Source organism: Pinus tabuliformis, chromosome 1_1 (genome assembly GCF_031772625.1).
Source record: "Pinus tabuliformis cultivar Carrire ecotype Pingquan chromosome 1_1, CPIR1, whole genome shotgun sequence".
NCBI classification, from domain to species: Eukaryota; Viridiplantae; Streptophyta; class Pinopsida; order Pinales; family Pinaceae; genus Pinus; species Pinus tabuliformis.
In genome coordinates this window covers 735,154,064-735,166,615 of record NC_142297.1, presented here as the reverse complement: position 1 = coordinate 735,166,615, position 12,552 = coordinate 735,154,064, and the positions used below count along the sequence as shown (strand labels likewise).

The following is a 12,552-nucleotide window of genomic DNA, read 5'->3' as shown; positions in this document are numbered from 1 at the left end:
GAGAGAATGAAGCCGATCCTAAACTCCTTCATTTCCAAGGATCAACATGCGTTTTTAAAACACAGAAATATCCTGGATGCTGTCGCCTCGACTCAAGAGTGTCTGTTTTCTGTCTTATCAAAAAATATTGATGCTGCTATTCTAAAGATTGATTTGGAAAAGGCTTATGACTGTGTGGACTGGGGTTTCCTCCGCATCCTCCTTGCAAAAATTGGTCTGAGGTCTCAAGGAATTAATTGGGTGATGGCCTGCGTTGAGAACGTTCAATACTCAGTCATCATTAATGGTTCCCCATCAGCTCCCTTTAAGGCGGAAAGAGGACTTCGTCAAGGATGTCCTCTCTCTCCTCTCCTTTTTATCCTAGTCATGAGCACTCTCAGTTCGCAGATCAACAAAGCTGTTGCAGAGCATCGATATGCCCCGATAAAGATTTGCAAGAACATCTTTCTTTCACATAATCTGTTTGTTGACGACATTCTTACTTTTGCTATGCTCTGCAAATCCAGTTGGTTATGTCTTTCAGGCATCTTTCAGAAATTCCAATCCGCAACGGGCTTGGTCATTAACAGAGCCAAATCCACTTTATATCACAGTGGCTCAAATCTGGAGCTTGCGCAATGGATTGCTGCACTATTTGGTGTCAATTTGGCATCAATCAATGACGGATTCAAATACTTGGGCTTCTTCCTCAAGCCAAAGGCGTATCGAAATCAGGACTGGGCTTGGCTGATTGACCGTTTTTACAGGAAGATTTCTAGATGGGAGATGCGATTTTTATCCCTTGGAGGCAGATTAATTCTCGTTCAATCTGTTCTTTCCCAGCTTGCGGTTTATTGGGCTCACCTCTTTTATTTGCCTGCTGCTATTGTTAGGAAAATGGTCTCTTTATCAGCAAATTTTCTTTGGGGAGGGCGTTCTCATCATTCTAAGATCCACCTGGTAAAGATGGATATCATTTCCAGGCCCAAGCGGTCAGGCGGTTGGGGTCTCCTACATATGCGGTCATTTGGCAGGGCACTCCTTTGCAATTCTCTTCACAGGGGCGTCTTTGGTAACGGCATATGGAGTGCCATTATCAATCAAAAATACTTGAAAGGCAGGTCAATGGTTTATTGGTACAGGAATAAGACTCTTGGTTCAAAGAGAGGATCCGCTATTTGGCTTGGGTTCAAAAAGGTACAGGACCTCTTCTTCGATTTTCTCAGGTGGCGCTTTTCCTCCGGCTCCAATATCATTATTGGCGTAGATGCAACTGTTTATGGTCTGGAAAAAACGCTCTCTCCTGATTTGATATCATTTCTACACACTCGGGGTTTGTTCACTTGGGACAAATTGATTCTGTCATGGTCATCCTCCTCGCCGATCTGGAAGGGTGCTGAGGATCTTGGTCTACCTCCTTCGTTGCAACAGTCTTGGGAGCTGGCGAAAAAGTTTTTTGCAGACAAAGGAATCATTCAGACAGGTGATACAGATGAACTGATATGGTCTAAGCCGAATTCAACACAGCCAGTACGTGTAAAAGATTTATATGATGCTGCCTCGACATATCTTCAGCTGCGGCCATCTCCAATCTTCCCTTTCAAATTTTGGAAAGCTCATTGCCCGCTCAAGGCAATTTTATTCTCTTGGCTGCTTTTTTCTAATCGAAACCTCTCATGGGAGGTCCTTCAGCGAAAGGGATGGTCGGGTCCTAGCAGATGTGTTATGTGTCGTCAAGCGCCGGAAACGAATGTCCACATGTTTTTTCAGTGCCCAGCATCGGCCCAAATCTGGTATGAACTTTCATTATCTCACGGTTTTGCTCAGCAGGTTTTCGCTTCTGTGCAGGAGGGATTTAAGTGGTGGTCTGCTCAATGTCCAGAATGGCGATCTTTATTCATCATTACCTGTTGGTGTCTCTGGAAGTGGAGGAATGCCTGCATTTTCCAGGACTCCAAGGAACCTATTCTCTCTTCTCTCATTTACATATCTGCGATGCTCAATCCAACATGTCAATGATGTTTTTCTTTTCATGTCTTTTTCTCTTTTCATGTTTTCATGTCCATGCAGCTCTTATTCCACAGAATCTCCCTCTCTTTTGATGGAAGATGTCCAGCAAATGTTTTGCTTGGCCTATGCTTATATCTTCGGATTTTTCAGGATATGTAATGACATATTGGGTTTTCTCTTGGACTTAATTCAGCTCTTCTGGCACTGCGTGGCCCTGCTAATATCTCCTGAATGTACAGAACTGCCGGCCATCTGTCTGCCGATATGTTTTTGGCTCTTATGTATCTGCTTTATATTTCCTTAATATAAAATATGATGATTTTCACTCTGAAAAAATAAAAATAAAAATAAAAATAAAAAAAATAAATATATATATATATATATATATATATATATATATATATATATATATATATATATATATATATATATATATATATATATATATAACTTCTCATTGAATTTTATTTTTACACAATATTACATTTGTTTGAATACATATGAATATGCTCAAGATGAACATCACAAATATATATATATATATATATATATATATATATATATGAATACACTAAATATGAACAAAAAGTATATGTTCTACACAAGTGAAACGAACACTCAAGTAGAGATTTTTATCAAACACAATAGAATATGCTCAAGATGAACATTACAAATATATATATGAATATACTAAATATGAACAAAAAGTATATGTTCTAGACAAGTGAAATGAACACTCAAGTAGAGATTTTTATCAAACACAATAAACGAACTAAAAAATTAAGAAAATATTGACATTGTAATATTTTATGTAATAAAGACACAATTACCTTGTTAATTTTAGGTGATATAATTTTTGACAAAATTATGATATATAGTTTTTCAATAATTTGTTTTTGAATGCATAATAATTTAAAGATATTTTTATTAATTTTTATTTGATTTTAGGCAAAATTCACTAGTGACAATTTGACCATGACTTACATAACTAGATTCCAATGTATTGTAAAAAATATTAAAAAAATACATTTGCATTAATTATCTTATGACATTTCAAAATGAATAAAGTATTTGGCAAAGCTGATATTAAAAATGCCATTTAAACAATATAAAATTATAGTTTAACTAACCATTATATCAAAGACTTTGAAAATAAATATGATTGAAATATTTCACAGTGAAAAATGGATATTTCAAAGACATTTAAACAATATAAAATTATAATTTAACTAACCATTATATCAAAGACTTTGAAAATAAATATGATTGAAATCTTTCTCGGTGAAAAATGGATATTTCAAGGTGTATTTCAAGAACAAGTAGATTAAAAGTTATGTAATCTAAGCATTGTAAAATAATAATTTAGCTAATTATTACATTTTTTAATAATTTCTATATTTCTCAAAATGAAATGTATTATTTATTATTAAATAATTTGTTATTTATATGATGTAATTTGTTATTTTATATGATGTAATATGTTATTTGATAGTATATATGACAATTTTATAATTGTATCATTCTAGAAATTGAAATTTAATATAAATTTTAAAATGAAAAACAATTAAATAAAGATTCAAAGATACAAAATAATTAAATACAACAAAAACTAAAAATATAAGGCATATTAAAATTTTCAGTTAAAAAAAAATAATTTCCAAAATATTTAACATGAATTTGGGGAGACACTTAAGCCCATTGCACCTTCTTACTTTTACTTTTAGTTGAAAACCTATGCTTGACAATAGACAAAATTCACCAAATCCACCATTTAAAGAAACTTGTATTGTTGGCTTGAAAAATTGTTGAAACCATTTGTAACATCACCAGTACAAAACATTTTATCGTGACTTCCCTGTCTAACCAGATTTATGATATTTGATATTTATTAAAAAGCTAGATCACTTCAGCCATTAATTCCTTCACTTTACTTCACAAGAACATAGCCATATATAACATTTTATTTCTTGCTAATATAAATTATTCCAAATAGCCAGTGAATACAATAAAAATATAATATAATATAATTTTACTTCACATTAATTTTACACATTCTTCCATTATTATCCTTAGTGTTTTTTTACCACCAACAATAAATGGAATTTAAAGTACAAATCCATGTAAAACAAAAGTTGCATTATTATACATGCTTTTAGGCAAGTTATATTAAAATCAGTTTATAGTCAAAAAAGCTTTGAACTCTCATCTTAAATTTTTGAAACAATTTATAAAGTTTATTAAACTTCTTAAAAAATTATCATATTAAAATATTTTTTTTCAAAATTAAAATTATTTATAAAATATTTGAAATTCAAAAACTTTATTTTGTGATTGATCTAGAATATTAAAAAGACAAATTTTATGGAGTTTAATTTCTATTTGTCAGAAATAAAAAATAATATATAAAACATTAATTTGAAAAAAAAATATAAAAATGACATCTGTAATCTAATTATAATATTTGTACAAACTTTTTATTACACTTTACCATCAAATTAAAAAAAAAAAAAATCTTTCTTTTATATTAAAAAATATTTTACATGGTACATGCAGAGTCATAACTCCTGCCACTTTCCAAACTCATGTCCCTGTTGCTTATATATTATTTATATCGTACTATTTTTTAGAACCCCTTTGATGCTTCACTACCAAGTTGTAAATTAATGATTATCTTTGTGTCTAATTTAATATTTTATATTTTGTTTATGTGAAAGGCCAACCCTCATTGCAATCGTTGGAAAAGGCAATGGTTTGTTTTTTAATTTTATTTTAAATGTCATCACAACCACATGCACAATCAAAGCATAGTTATATTAAGATTTTCTGTACACTGCCATTAATTTGTCAAAGTACATATTATCATTACAGAATAAGACTCTAACCAATCAGAATGTAGAAAAAATAGATTTAAAAAAATAAAAATAAAAATTTCAAAAGTAAACATTAGATAAGATCATTTAATTTTTCGTAAATTTAAAATTAATGTCAACATCAATATTTCTTGAAATTAATGTCAACACCAATATTTCTTGAATCCTGTTGCTGGGAATAATAATAATATCATTGTCAAAATTCCACGTACCAATTAAAGTGGATAAAATTAAATTAAGTTACCTCTCATAGTAAAGACGGAAAAAAAAAAAACAACAAACACTTGGAAATTGTGAAAAGACGTGGTATGGGATTGGAATATTTGGCCAAATTACACACAATATTGAGATTTGGAATATAAATAGCCACGAAGTTACTTTAGCAGTAAGATATTGTGGAAGTCGGAAAGCATTAAATAAAGAGAGGATAAGTTAGCATGGAAGCAACCGCCAAATTAGTAGTATTTTTCGGAGGGGTGATTAAAATGGTTTTTTTTTGCATAGAACACCCGAAATATATTATTTATTTTCTTTTAGGAGGACGTGGCATGCTCCTCAGGTGTATAGCCACACCAAGAGGCAGTGGGCAGTTACACCAAAGTTGTCGGGAGTTATCACAGAGATCATGATGTTGTCACACCAAGAGGCACAGAGATCATGATGTTGTCACACCAAGGGGCAGTGGGCAGTTACACCAAAGCTGTCGGGAGTTATCACAGAGATCATGATGTTGTCAGTGAATAAAAAATATATATATATATATATATTTTTCTTTGGCAGTAAGTACCATGGGCTTTAATTGCCTGGAAGAAGTATGTCAGATTTTTGTAATCAATTACAAAATAAGAGTTCAACAAACATCATCATAACTACATGCACAATCAAAGCATAGTTATATTAAAATTTTATATACATTGCCATTAATTTGTCAAAGTACATATTATCATTATAGAATAAGATTCTAACCAATCAAAATTAGAAAAAAATAGATTTAAAAAAATTAAAAATTTTCAAAAATAAACATTAGATAAGATCATTTAAAATTAATATCAATATCAATATATTTTAAATACATTATTACCTTACTCTTTGTAACATCATTTCAGAACTGGGCATCGGGCTCGGTCTGAGAGCTGCCATCTGAGAGCTACCGCCTGCTCGGCCTTCGGCCTCCGCCCCAGCGCTTTCCAGAACGTGCTCGGATCCGTTGACCAGATCGCTAATCCCCAGCCGTTTGTCCCCTGCGCGCTTCCTGCGGTTGATCCATCTGAGGATCCGCCCGCGCTTCCTTTGTGGTTGTGCCTTTTGAGGATCATGGAGCCTTGATCTGCCAATCAGATCTTGGGCCCATGGAGGTGCTGGGTACCCCCCAGGCCCCTTCCTCCCCTCCTCCGTCGGCAAGCTCCCCAGCTGAAGCGTTTAGTCGCCTTCTTGAAGGGTTGCCCAAGAAGAAAAATGCAGAAGCAGCGAGATTCGTCAAGAAACTCGATGATATCCCCGAGATTTCATTACCTCCGGAAACCCCGATCCAGATTGCTCTATCCCTGTCTGAGAGGGCCCTCATAGGCCAGTTTACTGGTTTATGGCCTTCTCCCAAGTCGACAGAGAGTTGGGTTAAAAGAAATTGGTCGCCGCTGATCAGCGAAAGTGTGACATCTTATTTCCTGGGTCGAGGATTCTTCCTCTTTGAGTTTACCTCCAAAGAAGATAAGGAGCTGATCTTTCGAAATGGCCCTTACTTTATGGGCCCCCAGGGTCTGTACCTGAACAAATGGACTCCCGACTTTGATCCAGCAGTAGATGTACCCAAAGCTGTTCCGGTTTGGGTAAGGCTCCCCAATCTCCCGGTTCATTGCTGGAACTGGGACTCCCTGATGCATATTGGAAATGCCCTAGGGAAATTCATAGACCGAGCGAATAGCAAGGATCAATACGACTGTGCAAGGATCTGCGTAGAGGTGGATCTGGAGGAGGGGCTTCCGGAGGCCATCAAACTCAAAGTAGGGAACTGGACACATGTGCAAAAGCTAGACTATGAACAGTTGCCTTTCAAATGCCAGAAATGCCAGGTCTATGGTCACTTCGCCAGATACTGCCCATCGGCCAACGAAGCAGCTCAAGGGAAGGAGGCCGGTTGGAACCAGGTAAAACGATCTAGAACGGCACCTAAGAATCAGAAGCCGGGAGGAGTTACAGGTAAAGACCTTCCGAAGGACCCTGTCCAACAGACCCAGCAGTCCCAGCCCTCGTTCAATCTAGAGAACAGGTTCGGCCCTCTCAGCTCCCAACCAGAGGGCTCTCATGAAGAAGCAGCTCAGAAGCCAGAGGCCCCAGACAAAGATTTCCAACCACCCAGCAATAAGGACAAGGGAGCTGCAGAAAGCTCAAAAGGTACCCCTGAAGTTGTCGAGGAGGAGGATCAAGAATCAGAGGAGGAAGGGGAAATAGGAGAATCCCTATCCTCGGTAAGGAGATCTACAAGAGGATGAAAAATGGACCGGGAGAAAAGAGAGCATGAAACATACAAAGAAAAACTCCAGGGCAGCCAACCAACATTGGAGAAGCTGTTAGCAAAAAAACCGAAGATGATAAGAAACCAGCAACAAGGCTCCAAGGGAGCCCATCCAAACAAAGGTAAATAATGAAGATCATCTCCTGGAATTGTAGGGGTATGGGCAGCAAAATAAAAGAAGAAGCGATAAGAAACTTAATAAGAATAGAGGCCCCGGACATACTCCTTCTCTAGGAAACTAAGATGGAGGAATCAGATTTTCTCCAGGTAAGTAAAAAACTATGGAAAAACAGTAATGCTTCAGCTGTCTCAGCCCGAGGAGCTTCTGGAGGGTTGGGAACTCTTTGGAATGAAAACAGATTTTCGCTGGTGGCGGAGGCATCAAACACCCACTGGGCGATGGTAAAGATGCAACATGTTATTACAAAAGAAACCCTCTGTCTTTTCAATGTTTATGTTCCGGTAAATGCTGGAGAAAAAAAGAGCTGTTGGGACTCCTTAAGGCAGCAAGCAGATCTGATTACTTTAGAAAATGTCATCATAGCAGGCGACCTGAACATCACTTTGCATTCTACCGAAAAGAGAGGGGGCTCCATTGTACGAGATCCGGCAAGGGAATGGGTCGAGGATCTCCTCCAAGACTGGGATCTGCTAGATATCAAGCCCGTCTCAGGTATGTACACTTGGTCCAATAAAAGAATAGGTCCAGGCCATATTGCAGCAAGGCTGGACAGATTCTTGGTGCATAGCTCTTATCTTATGCTTGGACTAGATGCCAGTATGCATATTCTTCCTTGTAGCATCTCAGATCACAAGCCAATCAAGCTCACATTCCGAGCCCACGCGGATCTAGGTCCCATTCCCTTCAAGTTTAGCCCATTATGGATCAAGGAACCAAACTTCTTGCAGATTGTGAAAGAAAGCTGGTCTCAACCAGTCACTGGATCCCCATTTTATATCTGGGAAGAAAAACTCAGGAGACTGAAAACAGCCCTGAAGAGCTGGGCCAAAACTATTGCAAACCCAGCATCTGATAGGAAAAATATCCAAAGCCAGCTCGAAGCATTTCAGCTGAACGCAGAAGAGGAGCATATAACCAGAGAGACTTTAGACAAGGAAGCTCATCTTCAGCAATGCTATCATCAAGCTTGCCTGACTGAAGAGGAAACGTGGAGGATTAAATCGCGATGCCTCTGGCTAAAGGCAGGTGACAGAAATACATCATTCTTTCATAAGTATGCGGAAGCAAGAAAAGGTTTCAACTCCATCAAAGAAATTAAGGAAGAGGATATCACTCATAAGGACTTTGCAAGTATCAAACAGGCAGCTCATCTCCATTTCAAAGGGTTGTATAGTAAAGATAACAATTCGAACCAGAACTTTAGTTTGTTGGACGGGATCCCCTCCTCAATATCTGTTGATATGAACCAACACTTAGAAAGTAAAGTCACTATGGATGAAGTCAAAAGAGCCCTCTATGCCATGAAACCTGACAAATCCCCTGGCCCCGATGGCTTTTCCGCCTCTTTCCTCCAAACCTGCTGGCACATAGTGGGGAAAGACTTATATAAAATGGTCCTAAAATCGCAGGCTTGCCAGAAACTAGGAGGAAGCACAAATTCTTCCTTCCTAGCTCTCATCCCCAAGGAAAAGGGAGCCAACTCCTTTAACAGGTTTCGGCCCATATCGCTGTGCAACATTGGCTACAAACTGATCACAAAAGTCATTGCTAATAGGCTGAGGCATATTCTTCCTAAAGTCATCCCGGAGAACCAAGGAGGCTTCATCCACGGAAGACACTTAGTAGACAATTTCATACTTGTCCAAGAGGCAATTCTTTCAAGTCAGCAACGCAAGGAACAAGGTATGGCAATCAAACTAGACCTTGCAAATGCCTTTGATCGAGTTAATCATAGTTTTCTGTTGAATGTGTTGAAAAAATTTGGATTTGGGGAGAGATTCATCAATTGGATCCGGGCCTGCATCTCGGAACCATGGATCGCCCCATTAATCAATGGTAGATCTGCAGGTTTCTTCAAAGCTACAAGAGGGTTAAGACAGGGTTGCCCCATGTCTCCCCTGCTGTTTGTAATCCAAGCTTCAGTGCTCAGCTTTCACCTAAACAATCAAATGCAAGAGCAGGAGATAACAGGGATATCCATAGCAAGGGGGGTCCAAAACATAAATCATGCATTATTTGCAGACGATACCCTGCTGCTTGGGACAGCCTCGATCCACTCGGCCAGAAAATTTAAAGAGGTGCTCGATGAGTACTGCACGGAGTCTGGTAGCAGCCTCAACAAGGGTAAGTGCCACACTTACTGCTGGAACACCTCGCCCTCTTTGATCAGCTCTATCTCCAGATGCCTAGGATTCGCAGCTTCCTCACAATGGACATCGTTTAAGTATCTGGGGTTGCCCGTCTTCCTCAAACGTGCCCACAGTAGAGACTAGATGCCTTAGGCAGAAAAGTTTAAATGTAAACTCCAGGCATGGGGAGTTAATTGGTTAAATATGGCAGGTAAGACAATCCTCATCAAGGCTGTCCTTAGCAGTCTCCCGTTATTCCAGTTTGTTGTGCTTCTGGCGCCTAAGGGTATACTCCAGAAAATGGAACAATATATCAGAAATTTCTTTTGGAAAGGGGGTAAACACAATGAGAGAAGATTCCAGCTTGTCAATTGGGAGACTGTCCTCAAGCCTAAGATGGAGGGAGGGCTCAACTTCAAAAAACTCCTTTACCAGAACATAGCAATGGGAGCTAAACTTCTATGGAGAATAATTGCGCCTAAGCCAGGCTGGGCACAGACAGCTCTCTGGCGAAAATATCTCAAAGGAGCAAGGCTGAGATGCTTAGACGGTCCCCTGCCTCAAGGAAATACGCCCTTCGCCAAACTTTGCTCCAAAGCGGCCCCCTTGATCCAATCAAAAGCCTATTGGATTCCCGATAACGGTAAAAAAATTAATTTATGGAGGGACCGGATCATGGATTGAGATCCTATCGGAGATAGTCCAAATCTGAAATCGCTGAAGGATCGATTGGTGGCTGCAGGGAAGAACAATCTGTGGGACATCTCCACTTGGAATGGTGCGCAGTGGGCGGGTTGGAGCCTGCCGGATCTGCCCTCAGACCTGCACCAAGAAGTCGCACACTTCTGTGATCTTCTGAATGGAATTGCACCTGTGCGCGTTAACAAGAAGGACAGGCGAGGATGTGGCGTTCATTCGACGGGTTACACAGTCGCCCAAGGATATGTGTTCCTAGACGCAATCCCAAACGCGCCCATCGACCTGGCCCCGTGGAAAGCAGTATGGGGCAACCCCACGCTGCCAAAAATCGATATCTTTTGTTGGATACTGTGCCACAGGAAAATTTTAACAAAAGATAAGCTTCAGAGGCGTGGTTTCTATGGACCATCCAAGTGCTCGCTGTGCCATGATTCTGAGGAAAGCGCCACTCACCTGATTCTAAATTGTAAATTCTCAATTCAGGTCTGGAGAGAACTGATGGAGCATTGGAATCCCAAATTCGAGCTTCCAGCGACCATATTAGATCTATTTGCCACCTGGAAAACTTGCTTTCCTGGACCCCCTCCCAAAAACAAAGGGATCAAAGCGGCCTGGGCATCACTGCTAAAAATTTGCTGCTGGCAGCTATGGCTTGAGCGCAACAGCAGAATCTTCAGGAGTCTCCATCACAACGCCAAGATAGTGGCGATCAAGGTAAAGTCCCAAATAAAAGAATGTTTGGGAGGTCACATAGACGACTCCAACCTCACCCAGTTAGACAAAGATTGGGGGTCCTCCTTGAACCTAAAATTTTAGCAAAATATCAGAAGCTTGGCTTCTCCAGAGGAATGGCAAATAAGGGGAAAAGGCAGAGAGGACTTTCAAGACTGGATTCTCAACCAGAGGATGCACTCCCTCTTCTTCGATGGTGCAGCAAAAGGTAATCCGGGCAGCGCTGGAGCAGGGGGAGTAATTAAAAACATAGATGGTGCAGAGATCCTCCATTTTGCCTGGGGATTAGGAATCAACTCCAGCATCCAAGCTGAAGCATTTGCCCTCTTCCAAGGACTCAAACATCTTCAGAATCTGGAAATCAAAGAGGCCAATATCCTGGGGGACTCTGAAGTGATCATCAAACTGATGGTGACTGGCTCCATTCCACGAGATTTAAGACTAGCAAGACTGATCCATAGAATCAGAGGAATGGCAAAGATGTTTCAAAAACTGAAATTCTTTCACGTGTTGAGAGACAACACCAAGGAGGCAGATCTTGAAGCCAATAAAGCTGCTCTGCTATTGGCCGGAATTTTGAAAAGAGATGGAGAAGAAGCATGGGTTCCAATTCCCTAAAGCATTTCAGAAGATGTTTTTTTGCTTAATTTTAAAGATGTTTGTATGTATATTTAAATTGGGGCAAATAGGAAATAAAAGCACAATTGTTGAATCCAAATGGAAGTGGACAGCAAGACTAAAAGATTCTCAGAAAGAAGAATCCAACTGGATAGTGCCCATATCTATTGTATTCAGAAGACTGGTATTTAGACCAGCTCATTAATACAACTCATAACCGTTCCTGTTAAAAAAAAAATAACATTATTACCTTACTTAATTTGCTAGGATAGAGAATAACAATACCACATTATTAACAAGTAAATAAATAAATAAAATAATATCATGATTGAAAAAGATTAGATTTCATTGATCCGGAAACCAACCAAATTCATTGAACGTTATTAAAATAAAATAAACATAATTTCATATTCACAGATTTATAACCTGAGTATGAATATAACATTAATAACTAATCACGGAGAATGATGAGATATTCATAATTTTAATAACTAAGTTTGAAGCTGGAAAATGATAAGGCATTTACAGTTTCACAACATTAATAACTAAGCATGAAAGATGGTAAAACATATACACAACCCTATTTAAAAATAATTCTATTATATTTAAATTGATGTATAATAAATGTAAAGGGATTATGAAATACTAAGATAAATATTCACATATTTATAACTTTTGTGTGAATATAACATTAACAACTAAACAGGGAGAATGATGAGACATTCACAATTTCATATCTTTAATAACTGAGATGGGAAGATGGAAAATGAAAAGGCATTTACAATTTAGTAACATTAATAGCTAATCATAAAAGATGATAAA

At 38.3% G+C, this 12,552-nt stretch overlaps 1 protein-coding gene across 1 annotated transcript; it reads left to right on the top strand.

Annotated features, from left to right (window-relative positions):
- The first annotated feature begins 7,614 nt into the window (after positions 1–7,614).
- On the top strand, positions 7,615–11,730 carry LOC149216051 (uncharacterized). Its single transcript, XM_089389803.1, has 4 exons — positions 7,615–9,676; positions 9,893–10,324; positions 10,424–11,094; positions 11,197–11,730. The coding sequence occupies exons 1-4, from the start codon at positions 7,615–7,617 to the stop codon at positions 11,728–11,730; spliced, it is 3,699 nt and encodes a 1,232-aa protein (XP_089245929.1).
- The last annotated feature ends 822 nt before the right edge of the window (positions 11,731–12,552 follow it).